At 41.4% G+C, this 18,264-nt stretch overlaps 1 protein-coding gene across 5 annotated transcripts; it reads right to left on the bottom strand.

Annotated features, from left to right (window-relative positions):
• Positions 1 to 589: 589 nt before the first annotated feature.
• Positions 590 to 14,162, bottom strand: LOC149307132 (BCL2/adenovirus E1B 19 kDa protein-interacting protein 2-like). 5 transcript variants are annotated; one of them, XM_089538348.1, is made up of 12 exons: positions 13,993 to 14,162; positions 12,539 to 12,722; positions 10,896 to 11,071; positions 9,961 to 10,025; positions 9,199 to 9,363; positions 7,656 to 7,832; positions 7,426 to 7,528; positions 6,670 to 6,801; positions 5,755 to 5,841; positions 5,562 to 5,660; positions 4,399 to 4,434; positions 590 to 3,098 (listed from the first exon to the last, which is right to left on the bottom strand). In XM_089538348.1, exons 3-12 carry the CDS (start codon positions 10,943 to 10,945, stop codon positions 3,050 to 3,052), a joined length of 963 nt encoding a protein of 320 aa, XP_089394474.1. In that variant the 5' UTR covers positions 10,946 to 11,071; positions 12,539 to 12,722; positions 13,993 to 14,162; the 3' UTR covers positions 590 to 3,049. The 5 variants fall into 5 exon arrangements, with proteins under 5 accessions (XP_089394474.1, XP_089394475.1, XP_089394473.1 ...); XM_089538349.1 differs by having other exon boundaries at positions 12,552 to 12,722; XM_089538347.1 differs by lacking the exon at positions 12,539 to 12,722.
• Between the last annotated feature and the right edge of the window lie 4,102 nt (positions 14,163 to 18,264).

Below are 18,264 nucleotides of genomic sequence, written 5' to 3'. Positions count from 1 at the left end.
CCAAGAGGATTACGGCAGCAAGCATTCTGTATTCCTAACTAAACATGAGTATAGAAAGTTAGTCCTTTGGACATAATAATCTTCCTGAATAAATCATAAAATCTAGAAGAGTTACCAAGGTTACATCTACACTGCAGAATTAATGCAGTTTGACACCACTTTAGCTGCCATGGCGCAATGCTACGGAAATCTTGGATTTGTAGTATTGTGAGACATTTAGCCTTCCCTATCAGAGAGCTCTGGTGCCACAACAAGCTAGAAATCCCAGGATTCCATAGGATGGAGCCATGATGTCAAACTGGATGAATTCTGCAATGTGGCAGTAGCTCTAGTCCTGCCATGAAGACACAACTGAAGCACTCCTGAAATTCATTTATGAAACATAATATTGGAAGCCATCTATACGATTATGTTATTTATTTGCTATAAGAAAGAGACTGAAATCCAAATGTATGTTTGTTTCAAATATGAGTCCCAGTCCTGGGAAAAGAGTGGGATATAAATAAATAAATAAAATATATTTATTAGCTAAGAAAGTGATGAAATGTAATGTATCAAAACTAATAATAATAATAATAATAATAATAATAATAAAGCACTCCTGAAAGATTCCCATCCAACCTGTTTAAAGACCCCTAAGAAGGAGAGTCCACCTTCACAGTAGTCTATCTGACTGTCAAACCGCTCTTACAGTCAAGAAGTTCCTCCAAATGTTCTCCAAATGAGAATCTTTCATTGTAATTTGAACTCATTGGTTTGTGTTTTAGTCTCTGGAGCAGCAGAGAACAAACTTGCTTTATCTTCTACACAACCCTTCAGATATCTAAAGATGGTGACCAGGTTACATCTCTGTTTTCTCTTTTCCAGTGTAAGCATTCCCAGCTCCCTAAGTTGTTCCTCCTAAGGCTTCATTTCCAGACCTTTCACCATTTTGGTTGCCCTCCTCTGGGACACGTTTCAGCTTGTCAACGTCCTTCTTGAACTGCGATGCCCAAAACTGGACACAATATTCCAGGTGAAGTCTGAGCAAAGCAGAGTAAGAATGGTACTATTAATTCCCTGAATTGATACTTCTGTTGGTGCAGCAAGAACTGCATTAGCTTCACACTACTAATTCATGTTTAGCTTGTGGTCTACTAAGGCCCCTAAATCTTTTCTTGTGGTATACTTGGACCCCTAGACATGAAATAAATGCTCATTTCCAACAAGACTACCAACATCAGTACCAAGAATTAAAGTCACCTCTATCAAGGCAATGTCCCTTGGCTCAAATCGTCAACTGTTTTAGCCTAATATTTATCCAAAACACTTTAGGATCGTGCTGGAACTTTCATTCAGGTAAACATTCAATTACAGTCATTTTTCTTTCTTTCTGTAAAACGCTATTTATTGACTAGGTTATAAACCAACATATGGGCATCATTCTTCATCCCTCTCAAAGTAAACATTGGAGATAGAGAAGGCATATTTGACGGTGCCACCAACATGTGAGACAAACATTAAAAACAAGTGGGGGGGGGATATATATATATATATTTAAGGTGTTTCTTCCCAGGTCAACAAAATGTTTTAACATCTCTGCTTTGATGACTGTCTTCCTAGGAATTAGTGCACATGGCAAATGCAGAGTTTACATGTCCACCTTGGACAAACCATGAGCCAGGCCACCCTGTGCGGTCCATTTTTACATATGGGTGAAAGCGCTTTGTGGACGTGCAGTTTTGAAAACGAGATTCCTCTAAGGAAAAAGACCATATAAAGTGAATGTAGTGCTTGTGAAAGGTGCTGGGTCAACGCTGCAGGGCGAATGAGTCTTTCCGGCTACAAAACAGTGCTGCTATATTTTTCCTCCATGTATACAGGTAGAACTAAAGTTCACAGCTGGGGAGGGCAACTGTGGCCCTTCAGCTTTTTTTTTTGGACTACAGCTCCCATAATCCCTCTCCATTAGCTATGCTGCTTAGGGCAGATGGGAAATGAAGGCCAGCAATGCCCAGAGAATCATATATTGCATTGCTTTGGTTTTACAGGAGAAACAGGGGAGCCATTGAGAACAGGCTCCCCCTCTGTAACCTGTAGTACACATTACAAACAACATTCTGGTGTCGTAACCTTCCTTAACCAACGGACATACAAACCTAAAAAGAAATATCAAGAGAGGAAATACGGGATGGTGTCACTTCAAGCCAAAGGCCTGCTTGCCTTACAAAATATGATTCTGCCCTTCAGCCTGGAAGGTTGGCATCTATTCTTCAGCGGTTATCTGGCTGTACAGTTCTTAGCACTCTATTGAAAGATAAGATGTTTGGCATGTTTATGGTTTCTGCTGGCCAGATATTAAAGCTGAGCTGGCACGGTTATGTTTCTTTAATGTTCAGAGATTGAAAGCCCTCTGGTCAAACGGTCTATTTTGTGCCCCAAATTCCTCATTCCCCCAGCCTCCAAATCAGGATATCCAAGTTAGATACATCCAATATGGTAAATGGCAAAGAAATGGCAAAACAAAAAAATCTTCACATTTCAATAACATAGCTGATAATATCTCACTAGCAAAGCAAATCACTGAGATGGTGTCTCTACGATTTGCCAAGAAGCATCTGACCATTTATAAGAAATTGTCATGCACTTTTTATTACCAAATAAATGACAGCAGTCATTTATGGCCTAGTCTACCTGCAAGGATTGGTGCAGATAAACCTTATAAAATATTGTTCTGAGACGTCATAAAAATATATATATTATCTCTTTCCTTAACATTTAAGCATATAAATATTTACTGAATAAGCATCATTTAGGATAAAAAAATGAGTGCCTCTTAACGACGCTTTGCAACATTGAAATATAAAACAGTTATAATAAAGGCAGCTAGTAAGTGTCAACATTTAGCCTGGGCTAGCAAACCCATTCAGCAGCAGACAGTCCATTGGGCAAAAAGTCCGGAAGCCGATCTCCTGCTCGGATTAGATTTCGATAAGCAAGACGTCATTTCCTTCTGCACATTCTTCAGTCTTGGCTCGAATCAAAAAGACACAAAAATCACAAAAATATTCTACTGTTCTGTCTTCTGCTCCTGTTTTCCATTAAGTTCCTGGTCAATTCTGCTTAGTAGACAAGAGGGAAAGGGGGAATGAAAACAGTCAACAATCTAAGTTTTCCGCTGTGGCTAAGATTTGAGGTTCTTTCGGGGGGGGGGGGGGGAGCAAATGCTTTATTATTTAGCAATTGCAATGAACACAAATTAACACAAGTAGAACAGCAAGTGTCACCGCCTCCCATCATGAATTATAACTTGACAGGTGGACAAAGGTGGTTTTTTAAAACAGTGACAGGAAAGTTATGGTTCTGAAAGGCAGAATGAAAAAAATCTGGATTCAGAGACAGAACTAAAAAGAAGTGATTTGAACAAAGTCAACTGCAGTTAGCCATGTTTTGCTTTTGATTTTAGAAGGTAAAAGCAGAACGTCCTCCCAAAGCAATGCCAAGCCTGATGTAAAAAAGAAAAAAAATGTTCAACCAGTAAAAACTTGGTTGTGTAAATTTCCTCCTGATGTGAACAATTCTCAAGCTAAATGAGAGAATGGATCTAACATGGAAAAGCATAAGCCACATGAAAGCTAGCTAAGGATCCTATATGCACATATAGTGCCTTCTGGTGTTTTTTCCTTGGGTTTTAATATTGCTCTGCAAAAACAAAGTCAGAGCCTTTCTTTGCAAAAGAAAAATGATGGCACCTGCAAACATCTATTTGGAGCAGTTCTGCAAAATGGGCACATTCTGGATCAAGTGAAGTTGTTAGTAGCAACAGCAACTGGTGGACTGAACTGGTCAGTATTGGCAAAGGGGCATTAGCGGGCCATGTTAACTTAAGCACTAGAAAAACCCAGCATGCACTGATAAGCCCAAAAAAGAAATTTAAAAAGACAGCATAAATGCAGACAGCACAAAGTATTTAAAAAAAAAAAAAAAGGGGGGGGGGGGCTTTTTAGCCAGTTTAGATAGTGGATGTGCAAATCAAGCAATTTTGAACTTAAGTGACCGCTGAGTCAAAGTCATCTTCAGGCTAGAATTAGGGAAGTGTTTTGCAAGCAAGCAACAACTGCTATCCAAGTCAAAGGGGGATGGGGGGTGGAGGTGGGAATGCACTTTTAAGGTTTGCAGATTAGCGCTACAAATAGCCAGCCTTTTGGTTGCTCAGATTACTTTGAAAGCAACCAGCTGCTTGTGGAACAAATGAGAACACCACAGCATAAACTAGTCATATTATACGCAGAAGAGTTTGCAGGTGCAGCTTTGTTGACACATGCTGTATGCATCCCAGCAAGCCCAAACCATCCCAGCAAGACAGCACAGCAGAGTTGGCTAGGTTAGATAACAGCCCTGATCAAGATGTGCGTATACCTTTTGGCTTTCTTTTTAAATTTTTCTTCTTCATACCTTAGTGGGGAAAATTGCGATTTTTAGTACAACAGGACGCAGATTTGTATATCAGCAAATTCCAAAAAAACAAGCTAACAGCATTGATTTAGCCAAGGCATTCTAACTTCAAATACTTAAAAACAAATCAAAACAGAAGAATAGAAGTAACTGGATTTAGTTCCAATAATGTTGCTTTGGTTTGTTCCCTTCTCATCTACTATTAAGTTCTGGGTTTTTGTGTGTGGACATCGTCTTCCTTATTCCTGATTAGCCCATGGGATCGATTAGATCCCGCCATCACTTCACCCAAGTGAATTTACTGGATGAGCCATGGTTTAAACCAGGGACTCCTTGGTCCAGGAGTCTATCTTGGGGGCTGATGGGCCAGGGCGTGATCATCCGGGTCAGTCTCTATGTTGGCACAGGGATAGGGAGAGATGCCAACCTGGGACCTGCTACCAGCGCACATTCCTTACCTTGCTGCACTATTGCTCCTACTGAGAAGCCTCCCGTTGCTGTGCCACACACTGTTTCTGCATCAGACACAGTGATGGGGGCTTCCCAGTACCAGTGATGGTGTGGCAAGGTAAGGGGCGGGGAGGGGTGTGTGTGTATAAACAGCCAACTTTTGCTGCATTTTCTAGGAAACTCCATGGCAAACCAGGGGTCAAATTGACCTGGCTGTTTACACTGGGATAGGGTCAGATCCAATGGATGTCCAGTCCACCAGGATTGGGTCTGATACTGGCCCTGGTGGTTTTGGCTTGCATCAGCTGAATTAGACAACACAAGGCCAGATGATATAAGGTGATTCCCCCAACTCATACTTTGCATCTTTATTTGGACTGGATTGCAACTTTATTTGCTTTGAGAGCCCACCCTGGTTTTAAAATGGGATATAAAGACATGTCATCACTAAAGAAGCAATGTGAATTTAGGCCCTAATATACATGTTAATTCCGACTGGAGTAGATGCATTGAATCAACAGAAACCAGGTAACTCAACAAGAATGCAGATTCTATTGTCTCGATGGACCAACTCTAGCTGGGATTAGCAATAGGACTCTAGTCTTAAACCTCTTCCAAAAGCAACAGCAATATTTGCATGCCATTCTTGGGCTGTGAACATTTAAATTGCAACCTACTGTTTTATGCATTCAGGGATGCCAACGTATTCCATGGGGATGATTTCAGCCAGCTCTGCCAAAGTGAAGACATACTTGATTTTTTGGCTGAATTTTGAGCTAAAAGGAGATGGGAAAACATATTTACCACTAAAATGCTAAATACACCAGCACTTAAAAACAAACAAACTGGAGTCAATATTCTGAGTGTTACCTAATAAAAGGTTTTGTGATCGCCAGAAGCGTCCTAATGAACCAGGAAGGATGAACTATAATTAATGATTTCAGGTTTTTCCTTAACCTAAAGTTAAATCAAAATATGAAAGAAAGGTCAGCAAGAGAAGCAAAGCACCCTCCTGTCCCCTAAACACTAAGCGTGGGCATGGCAATCACTAATGATTTACAAGTTTTTGCTATCATTCTACTTGTATGTGTAAGCTAGAAAGAACTGCCAAAGAGCTTAAGATCAGCAACTCTTCTGAAAGCTGCACTACCCAGCAAGATCACAGTGCCATCCCTGCCTTAAACTGCATTAAGAAGAAAATCCAGAACACTCCGGGTGGACATTTACATGTGTCTCACTTGGAGTATTCTGGCGGATGTAGACCTGCAACTAGTTGCCATGGTCTTGCTGAGAGGCCTTATAGGCAAAGAGGACTACTGGCTATTACTTCTCAGCCTTCTGACTAAAAGCGAGAGCAAGTCTGAGTCATAGTGTTGGCAGGCTGGGAAGTCAGGGATGTTTAGATAGTCTTCACACAGGCTAGAATCATTTCAGCAATTCACTTACTGCTGGTTCTAGATTCCCTGTGTGTATGCCTCTTTGTGGACAGGGCACAAGGGTCTTGTCTCTATCAGTTTGTGCCCTGTCCAAAACTTCCACCCCAGAGAGCTACTGAGGGTACTACTGATAAACATCTGGTGGAGAGGAGGAAGGAGAGAAGTGACTCAGAAAAAGTAGATGTGAGGAGAAGGAAAACAAGGCATGGAGGGATGCTTCATCTGGGATGAGCACCCGCATTTCCCTTCCATGGCAAAACCTAAACAGTACTTTAAAGATCTCCAGAGACACTGATGCGTCTTTGCACAGATCCTGCAGTTGGATGTCTTAAAATGTTTTTCATGTTACCTCCTATCAATCTGCTGGTAACACTTCCTGAGCCATCCTAGACTAGGCATCTTCCGCCGCGTTGTTGCACCATTTAGATAAACAATCATATAGTTTTCAGCAACTAACAGTTCTAGCGTGCCAATAACATATCTGTTGAGATGCAAAGGAAAAAAGAGAGAAACAAAAAGAGAATGGAAAGGGAGAAAAAGAGGATTTATGTCTTTAGTGTACTTTTGTTAAATTCCATCATCATCATTTATCATTATCACTACCATCATCCTTCAGCAACAATCACTGCATGAACATTGGCAAGTCTTATGCTAGCTTGGCTAGAGCTATCTGCAAATCAGGTTGCCACTAGTGACTCCAATACACTTCTGGTTTGAATTCAAAGTGCTAGTGATAACATCTAACCACCAAAGCATTTAAGGCCCTAAAAGGCTTTGGGACTTGACAACTGTAAGAGCATCTCTCCCTACATATCTTTGCCCAAGGATGGACATCTGTGACAGGGTCCTTCCTCTGCCATACTGGTTGAAGCAATAAGCTATGGGAGGTTACAGGAACAGGGCCTTCTATGCTCTGGTCATGGAATACAGTCCCTTTAAAGTCCCAAATGGCACTAATGGTAGCGTTGTCCCAGTACCAAGCAAAAACATGTATTTTTACTAGAACATTTGGAGCTTAGCAGAGTACATCCATCTAAACTTCAGAAGGAACTTCCTCCGCCTCGGAACATGTCTCATGCCTATTTGGGCCTCACTTAATACTTACTTAAACAAATTATCCATTAAGTATCTGTAGTTTGGCTGACCACCTTCTGGCATGAAGCAAACTGCAAACACAACAATTGCATTTAATCCATCACCATAATAACCTAGGTGGGGGTTAAAAAAAGGAAAGAAAAAGAGAAATAATTGCAATGTGTTTTTGATAATAAAATAAAACATTATAGTTGGTGGCAGTTTAGGATGGTAAACAAGCCTTTGCCAGGAAATCTTTACCTCCATGACTGATAACCTTCTTATAGGGCTCAATAGCCTTCATGTCCACTCTATGATCTTGATCTCCAATCCGGAACATTCGCCACCGCCTTTCCTCCTCTTTTTCATCAGATGCCGCATATTCTGAAAACGATCCTTTTCTAATTACATCAGTAGTTTTGGGCTTTGGAAGATCATCTGTCATGTTTAAAAATAATAATCAAGAAATCATTATAGTAAGAATCATTCACTTAACCAAGTGGCTTTGCTGCATCACTGTCTACATAAAACCTTAACAAACTGTGCTGTGATACTGAAAGGTCAACATTTCTTATCTAAAAATTGTTTGCATTACATTTTGAATCAGCGATTAAGCAATGACTGTGTACAATGTTGGACTCTTCAAGTACAAAGCTATGATTCCTTTCCCAAGCCTTGAAACCATTACATATTTAAAAAAAAAATCAGCATAAGATACTGTTGGCCCCCAATTAGATTTTAATTTGCAAAGCAATTTTTTCCCCTTGTAAAGCAATTACCAGAATTTGAGCTATATACAGTATATACCTGACACATTCAGTAGTCTTTATTTTAACCAGTATTGATATCCCAGAAGAATTTATGGATTATGAATTTGCAGAAGCCCCTTGATTAGACGACAGCTCCAGATCTCTTATCTTCAGCTATCATATCCCCACCAATTACACATTTAGCACTGAATAATTTCCGTACACGGATTTGTGACAGTCATGCATCAGATATTTCAATCAAAAGCTAAGCAGAATCTTGGAAGCACCCTGAAGGATACACATCATCTTCATGGGCTTTGTTAAAGTAATTTCAGTAGCACAAACCTTACCACAGAGTTGTGGAAAAACTACTGTAGCATGTTAGTAGTTTGTTTCCAAGACAGAAGTTGTTAATGGAAACTATCCTTCCGGGAAAACGCAGACCGCCGCATTAAAGAGAAGAGAAGAGACAGAAACCTTATTCCAATTATGTACAACTCTGGCCTCTCCCTTGCCCAATGCACCGTAAAATCTAAGTGCCTGGGGCTGGGGTGTTTTCTGATGCATTAAGAAAAGTTTACACAAAATGAGCAAAATACCACAGCCATCAAACCTCTACACTGCACTGTCACCCATGGTACTTTATAGAAAGGATGGGCAGATGTAGATTAACCATATGATTTGCAATAGGTGACTGAAAGCTTTCACTGCAGGCCCCAACGACTGGTCTGCAGGGTGTGTATGCATGTATTTTTAAAGAAGTTGCTCATACCAGCATGATGACTACTTATACCTGCTGCAAACCATTTATTTTGGAGGAAATAGAACAGCCTCACACACATGTCTCCACAGACTGCAAAAGAGACAAGCGGGATTTGGGGGGGGGACTTGCCGTTTTGGTTAAGAACATGCATAGTTGCAAAGAACTGGACATCAATGGTTGGTTCAATGTCACGGGGCTATTTGCTCCACAGAACAGCTCCACTGATTCCCAGTGGTGGCTGGGTAGTAGGAAACAGACCCGCGCACAAGGCTAAGATATAAAAGTATCTTACCTTCCCATTCAAATTCATTACTGTTTTCGGATGGTGTGTCTATATCGTCCAGATCGATATCTTTGCTGTCATCTAAGTCAGACAAAATCGATCCCTCACTGTGATCCAGAGTTAAATTTATATTTGGAGCCATAAGTTTCTTCTTAACTTTGTTGCCATTCACTTCTAATTGAGTGAAGAAAGAAAAGGGAGGGTATAGACATTTTAGAGCTGGAGTGAAACGGGAGTCATGTATCCCCAAAGAAGGAAAAGCTGTAACAGGAAACTAACTGAGTAAAACAACTTTTTACTTCCGCTCTGAATTAACAGAATTTGAATGTTGGCAAGTAAGCAACATTCCAGGAGTTGGATGTGGAAGTGAATCCCTATTGGTTCTCCTGGATCCTTCAGTGGCATTTGATATTATTGACCATGGTATCGTTCAGGATCATTTGGCTGATATGCAACTTGGGGGCATTGCTTTGCTGTGCTACTGCTCTTGGCTCAATGTTCCCAGAGGGTGGTACTGGGGGACTGTTGTTCAGTCTTTGGTCCATTAGCCTGGGGTCAATGCTGTCTGCAATGCATTTCAATATCTACATGAAGCAGCTGCTGAGTCCCTCTCAAAATGGTGACAAGGACACAATGTTACATTTGGTTGCCACTTTGAGAGGGTTATTGAAGAAAATGGAGATGGGGCAGAGGAAGGAGTGCAGCCCCTGCAGGGAAGAATTGGTTCCTAGCCTCACATAGTTGCCTAATCTTATCAGATTGTAGTCTTACCAGGTTGGTCCCCTGTTCCAGAGGGATCTGGCAAATCTTCAATATGATCATCTTCTGGTAGAGGTCTGGAATGGAAAACAAATGCCAGCTTGTGAATGATCGGTGTCCAGAGATGGGAAGACCTACGGGGATAGCATGAACATAACAAAACCCACCCTCTATCCTCCCATACACACTTTTCCCTTGGACAATCATGTATTTTATATGACATCTGGACAATAATTTTGAGCAGCTTGAATATAAGCCAGCACAAAGGGAATTATACTAGCCAGAGAAGTCAGTGCAGAAGCAAAGCAGCCACCTGCTGCCACAGGTTGAGTCTCCCTTATCCAGAATTCCAAAATACTCCTATATCCAAAACTTTTTCATGGGTGGCAGAGACAGTGACACCTTCAATTTCTGATGGTTCAATGTACACAACCTTAGTTTTCGTCACACAATTATTAAAAGTATTGTGTATAAAGTTACCTTCAAGCTACATGTGTAGAAGGTGTATATGAAACTTAAATGACTTTTGTCTTTTGACTGGGTCCCATTGCCAAGAGATGCCATTACGTACATATATGCCTGGGAGCCCATGTTAAGTAAGAACTGGTCCCATTAATCAAGCAAAAAAGTTTGTGTATAGCAGTCATCCCCATCCTATTCTTTAAGCTTCTTTAAACAATTTATGCATACTAATAGCTGCGCCCTTACTACTGACTCGGCTTTAAAAACTATGTAATTCAAACTCATCGATGAATGTATGTGAGACACTTCCAATGTAACAATAAAGAAAACCCTCCTCAAAAGGTCACACTGATTTAAAGACAGTGTTTTTCTCAGTCATATATATTATGGCTATTGTACTAAACCTTTTTAAAAATATATGTGTTAAGTTCTGACACGTAAGTTTTACAGCCAGTCAGACCTTGCCATAACTACTCCTTCCTTACCTTGGAAAATCTTCATCTTGCCACTCCTCCTTCAGCTCAACTCCTTCCATCCTCAGCGTCGCCTCAATGGTCGAGGCAGCTTCTGCTTGATCCAGAATTCCTCCTTTTTGTGTTAGATGTTGAGAGCTGTAAAGTATATGTATTCCTCAGCACTGCTCATGAACTGAACTGCCTTCCTATGAAGCCCAGAATGAAACATGTGAGTAATGATAGATAAGAAACAGGAACATTATATGTGGATGGGCTCATGAGAATGAAGCCGAAGTAATATAAAAGCAATCTAAGGACAACTCTATGATGTGCCCTCTGTTTTTTGCACAAGTTTTCTCAGAGTGGGTTTCATGCATCTGTTTGAAACGTCTCTTCACTCAACATGGTGGACTCCACCATGTAGATGGTGCGTTTGGGTCAAAGCAAAACACAACACAGACACACTTCTCTGATCAGGAGCTTGAAAGGCAGATGTGGGAAGAGTCTCTAGTCTTGGGAGACATCAGCATGTCCCAAAAGCTGTAAAATGTTCTGCAAAGTGCTTAGAAACTGCTATGGGCGCTTTCTAGCAATACTGAGCAGCTGATTTTTAACTTGGCCACCAATAACTATAGAAGGCTGGAGAGGAAAACACCCCAGTCTTACAACATCAAGCTTAGCTGTTTGCTTCAAACAATAAAATGTCTTACAAGTTCCCTATTAGAAGAACTGTCAACACTGGAGACTAGGAAGCAGAGTTGAAGATGTCACAATCTCTCTACTCCACCCAGAATACCACAAGGCAACAATTAGTATCTAGCTGATAGAGAAGATTTTGACTCCTTGCCTTCTAACAATAACCCAAGGTGCTATGAGCTCAGTATACTCTTCACAGCTCATCCTTCTTGCTCAACAAGGCAGGCATTTAAGAGCCTCCAGGAACATAAAAACACAGAACGATGGCAAAAGTCTTTGCGGAAGACCCAGTTGTTTGTGCGATGTCTGTTAGGGCAAATGGTCTCCTGCCAGGATCACACTTAACACTTACACACAGGCCACAATTCCCTTGATGTTTATTCCTAAAAAGGTCCAGGATTCTGCCCCATTATCTCCCATCTGGCTAGCCAAGTAAAGGAATTGCAATGGTTGTGTGTGTGTGTTTTTAAGGACCCAAAAGGCGGTTACTAGAGACATCCTACCACAAAGGAAATTTGGAAATTCTTGATGATGCAAGAAGACATTCTTATCATGATAGAATCTCAAAAGTCAGGCTATGCAGAACAAGATTCTTTCACTCAATTACAGAGGCTCTTATAGCTTGCAGTTTGATACAAGACAAACTTGGCAAACAATGAACTAACTATTCAGTGAGCCCTCCATATTTGCTGGGGTTACGGATCCCCCATGAGTTCAAAGAGGCAACTGTAATATGTAGAGAGATCTTGTAGCACCTTTCAGACTCACTGAAAGAAAGAAACTTTGCTGAAAGAAATGAGATTTCCTAGACTTCAGTCTACTTTCTCAGATGCATTTAGATACAACAACAATAATACGTAGAGAGATCTTTGAGACTCACTGAAAGAAATTGGCAGCATGAGATTTCCTAGATTTCAGTCTACTTTCTGATACATTTAGATGCAATAATAATAATAAGTAGAGAGATCTTGTAGCACCTTTGAGACTCACTGAAAGAAAGAAATTGGCAGCATGCGATTTCATAGACTTGACTCTACTTCCTCAGATGCATTTGGTTGTTGTTGTTGTTATTATTATCATTATTATTATTATTCAAAGGTATAGCCGTGTTAGTCTGTAGAATCAGTACGTAGAGAGATCTTGTAGCACCTTTGAGACTCACTGAAAGAAAGAAATTGGCAGCATGAGCTTTCCTAGACTTCAGTCTACTTCCTCAGATGCTTTGAAAAGATATAGCCCTGTTAGTCTGTAGGATCAGTATGGAGACAGATCTTGTAGCACCTTTGAGACTCACTGAAAGAAAGAAATTGGCAGCATGAGCTTTCCTAGACTTGAGTCTACTTCCTCAGATGTATTTCAAACATGTATTGATTAACCTTTTAGAGATTAATGTTGTGTTCTATATACGAAATATTATAAAGGGTGAATAATCTCTCTGACGGCTGACCATTTTGAAAAGCAGACCAGTTCTGTGCCAACTTTCCAATATCCTCCACTGACGCACGCAGACACACATCACTCAGAAGCAGAGACTGTCTGTTTTTTCAGGACACTGGCTTGGTTTCCCATGCAACATCCGTTATTGCAAGTCACCCATCCACAAGATCTTCCTTCCTCTGAAAAGCACGCACAAAAGCCTTCCAGTACATCCAGGGCTTTAGCACCAAAATCTAGCAAAGCCTCCATTATTCTTATGTCCTAGGATATTGCTTCAGCCATGGGGGGCAAACTAGGGTCCACAGCAACTATGGAAGGCTGATCTGAGGATAAAAGACTAAGGTCCAAAACACACTGCAGAAATAATCCAGTCTGAGACCGCTTTAACTGCCTTGGCTCAGTGCTAGGGAATCCTGGGAACTGTAGTTTTGTGAGAAGACATTTAGCCTCCTGTCAGAGAGAGCTTGGGTGCCACAATAAACTACAGTTCCCAGAATCCCAGGGCAGTTAAAGCAGTCTCAAACTGGATTATTTCTTGCAGTGTGGTTTGGAGCTATGACTCTTCTCTCTTTATTATTTCCATTCCCTTCCATTGTACAATGGGGTCAGGGGCACAGCATGGTTTGGATGTCGGACTATGTATGACTTTGGAGATCAGAGTTCGAATCCCAGCTCAGCCATGAAACGAACTGGGTGACTATGGTTGTGTCACACTATCTCAGCCTCAGGGGAGAGCCATGGCAAACCTCTTCTCAGCAAACCTTGCCAAGCAAACGCCTTAATTCCACAATGTCGATGCAGCCTCCATCCTACAGAACCCTGGGATCTGTAGTCCTGGTGTGGGCTCTCCCGCCCCCTGCAGAACTACAAATCCCAGCATTCCACAGGCGGTTGAAGCGGAGTCAAACCGGATTATTTCTGCCTTGTGGCCCCAAATCCTCCATAAACCGCCCCCCAAAAGACCCGCATCCCATAATAACCCCCCAATACTCACCTAATTTTAACTGTGACGAAAAGGCGTCACTTCCAAACCCCCTCAACAGCCTTTTCTGAGGGTTCCCACCCTTGCCCCGGAAGTGCTAGCCAATAAACCGGAAGTGGAAAAAAGAGCCCCCTCGTTTCAATAACAGAGGGGCGTCGAGTAACAACAGCAAAGACTGAGAGAGACCGGTGCGCATGCGCAAAACGCGGGACGGCTGAGGGTGGGGAAGGTTTGTTATGCGACTGCGCATGCGCGCCCAGCGGATCAGGCCGTCGCGAAAAGGCTGCGGCTGAGAGCACTACGCATGCGCGAATGTTGACAGTAAAGGGACTGGGAGGTTCGGTGGGGCGTGGCCGATGCAAATGAAGGGGCGGGGAGATGCAAATAGCAGGGCTCTGGTTGCAATGGTTAAGGGTGCATTTCTGCACTGTAGAAGTGATGCACTTTGACACCGTTTCAAATGCAGATTCCCAGGATTTGTATTTTTGCAAGGTCTTTAGCTTTCTCTGGGTGCATCTGCACTGTAGAAATAATGCAGTTTGACACCAGTTTTAAGTGCTGCAGCTCAGTCCCTATGGAAATCCTGGCATTTGTAGTTTTGCAAGGTCTCTAGCCTGCTCTGGGTGCATCTACACTGTAAAAATAATGCAGTTTGACACTGCTTTAAACTGCCATGGCTCCCTCCTGCAGAATCCTGGGATTTGGAATTGTGCGATTTGTTCATTATTTAAAAAAAGGAATTTGCTCCTCTACTCATTCTGCGATGCAATTTTATTTTCAAGTCATTATTTCTAACAGTTTGATGCCAAACAATTCACCTACACTGTAGAACTATAGGCAAAGAGCAGCCCTTTGGGTGCTGTCTGACTGCAACTCCCAGCATGCTGGCTGGGCCGATGGGAGTTGCAATGCAGCACCATGATGAAGCTTAGCAGGGCCAGGCTGTGCTGATTCTGGGAATGGCATAAATACTGTCAATGATCCCTAAGAAAATCTTCCCAGTCTTTCATTGCTATGCAATGTTTCTCTCTTTCCACCAAGTGGCAGCCAATACCTAAATATCGAGACGTCCAGAAAGAACAGTGTTGCAGTATTATTTTATTTTATTGCAGAATATAGAGCCAGCGTGGCATTGAGGTTTGAATATTGGACCATGACTCTGGAGACCAAGGTTCGAATCCTCGCTTGGCTACGAAACCCAATGAATGATCTTGGACAAGTCTGAGCAAACCTTGCCAAGAAAACCCCACAATGTGTCCACCACCTTAAAGGGTCGCCATAAGTCAGAAATGATGGCACACAATAACACCAACACAGACAATAGATACACATATTGAGTCTGCGTTATCCAAAATGCTTGGGGCCAGAAGTGTTTTGGATTTTGGAATATTTCCATATACATAGTGAGATAGATCTTGGAGAAGGGACCCACGTCTAAACACAAAATTCATGGTATGTTTCATACACACCTTGTATACACAAGACCCTGCAGGTCATTTTATGCATGGTGTGAAACCAAGTTGGTATACATTGCGCCATCAGAAAGCAAAGATGTCACTATAGACTTTGTGGACTTTTGGAATGGGTCTCTTGTTCTTCCCTTTCCGTTGTCGTCCTCTATCTCTCTGCATTGATCTTTGCAGTATTTGTCTTTATCTATTTGCACCATTCGTTGTTGATCCGTGGTTCTGCATTTGTTCCTGTCTCCCTTTTGTTTTGCTTCTCTTCTTTTCTTTTACTGCTTTTAGAGCTTTATCTGATATCTATCCCTAGTGATTTATTTATTTATTCCCAGTTTCTCCTATTGCACCTTCCACGTCGCTTTTTAGCATTTGGGGGTTCGTTTTCATTGGGTTCTTCCATCCATGTGTCTATATATATATATATCTTCAGTGTATTGCATCCAACTTCTTTATATATCTTCTTTTTCTTCTTTTGGATTACCGGACTGATGTATAAATCGAGGGCAGGTTTTGGGGGTCAAAGTTAAGGATTTTGATATGACCCTTGGATAAGTCAAGGGTAAAATTTAGGGGCATGTAACCAAGGATGTAAAGGATGGTCGAAAGCAAAACAAGGTCAAAGAACATACAAAATCCCAGCAGACATTAAATGTTTGTGCTCCATACTAAAGACTGTATGGATGACACATAGATCAAAGAACCGTATGAAAACGAAATAGTAATAGAGGGAGGTCAGTGCTTCCAGGGCAGATTATGGTCTTTCCTTTCACCAGTATATGGTTCCTTTTAAAATAAGTATTAAAGTATAGTACTTATATTGACCCATGGATAAGTCGACACAGGTGAATATGAAAAAACCACAAATAACCAAAAAACAACAACAAAACACCACGTTTTTACCTGAGAGGACACCTCTCTAGGAATCTCTAGGTCCTCCAATGCAACTCTGTGGTCAGCATCTGACAGACACTGACCATAGAACTGCACTGGAGGAGCTACAAAGGCCTAGTAGAGCATCCTCTCTAGGAATCTCTAGGTCTTTCAATGCAACATTTAGTTAAAGTTGACCACAGAGTTACATTGGAGGACCGAGATATTCTTAGAGAGAACATATTAATCAAGACCGTGAATAATCAGAGCCGCAAATATCAAATCTGCAAATATGGAGGGATGAGTGTATATACTATTTGTTTTATTAAAAAATCAAAATAAAATAAATAAATGAGTGTATATACAGTCTATCTTTCAGTCTCTCCTGTCAACTGTAATTGGGCTGCTAGATTCTTGGTACCCCCCAAAAGATAACTTTCCCTAGCTCTGGTGTGATGCTCCATGTTTCGACAGAAAAAACACAAACTGAGCAACTGAACCAAAAAGGATTGTTTTCCTGTAATTTCTTGGAGGGTAAGGTTAATGAGGAATTACTGGTGTCTGCCTGGTAACTGGCAAAAGGTGCCAAGGAGAGAGATGCTGGACCTGAGGTGAAGGAAGACCCTGCCCTCCACATGATCCTGGCGCATGGACGGCTGTTGTTCCATAATTAACCGTGCGTCCCTCGCAACGCTAGGCTCCTATGCGATCTGAACACATTGCTAATTATATTAACTTAGCATGCAAAAGGTGCACTGGGGAAAACGGAGGAGAGCAGAACGGTCGGCCAATTAAGGCCCCACTGCAATATTTAGCAAAGCAAGTCTCCAAGGAATACACAGAGTGCAGGGTCTGTGTTAGATTAATGCAAACATTCGCAGGCACACAGAGGGCCAATAGCCGTGGCCAAATAAGTCAAGATATGCTCTCCTGGGCTGCGTCCGCACTGCAGAACTAATCTGCTTTGACGCCACTTTCACTGCCATGGCTTTATGCTACTGTAGTTTGTTAAAGAAAAGGAACCTCCTTCATTCCCTGGGACAGATGAGGCCTTATTGCTTTTACCTTATTGCTTTTATCAGGTCTGAAACAAGTAATCAAAGTAGTTTGCATGGATTGACTCATCAGGAAAGGGGGGGGGGGGGACCCTGTAATAATAAAAATTTAGACCCATCTATAGTCAAGTCACCATTTAATATTACTTTCTCTATTTGCTGTGATAAGCATTAAAATTTGCACACTGGTTGATTAATCATTGTTTAGCAATGCGCAGTGGCGGGGGGCAGTAAAACCCTCGGAAATTGCCACGGTGTAATAAATGGTTATTTGATAATGAATGAAATTGTTTGAAAATACTGTTAAAATGTCAGCTTTTAACACACAGATCATCACTCAAGAGCGGTTTGCAAACACAGAAACCGCACTGACAACGTAAATATACTGCAACCCAACGCAGGGCAAACAGCAAGGGAAATGGGTACAAATTGATCTATGAAGTTAATTCCAATCTGCAGAAGTAATTGCATTGGTTTAACTTATTTAACTCTTCTTTTACAATGATATTTATGGCGGAGGGTGAAAGTAAAGAAATAAATGATGATAAATAGATAAAAGACATAGGAAATGGGAATTGTTTTCCAACTTAATTACACTGTCACATAAAATTATCACGCAGATACACAACGTCGACAGGAGGAATACATTAAAGGTCTATTATGTTCTGCAGCGAGGGTCGGGGATCTGGGATTGTTTGTGCTGTGAAATATTTTTGTGCCTTGAAAATTATCTCCTGTCTTTTCAGATTGCTAAATATTTCAGGGCTGGACTTTGTTTGCTTGAGGAACGCATCTCTGGACACATCTCAGGGACTTCAAGACAGAGGTTCCTAGGATGACAAGGAATATCCAGGATTGTTTCAGCTTCTTCATAATGCTGTCACCCTCAAAGGTAA

Source organism: Sceloporus occidentalis, unplaced genomic scaffold (genome assembly GCF_023333645.1).
Source record: "Sceloporus occidentalis isolate IW3139 unplaced genomic scaffold, rSceOcc1.0.p SCAF_9, whole genome shotgun sequence".
Classification (NCBI taxonomy): Eukaryota; Metazoa; Chordata; class Lepidosauria; order Squamata; family Phrynosomatidae; genus Sceloporus; species Sceloporus occidentalis.
Note: the sequence above shows the minus strand (reverse complement) of the source record. Positions and strands in the feature narration are given on the sequence as shown.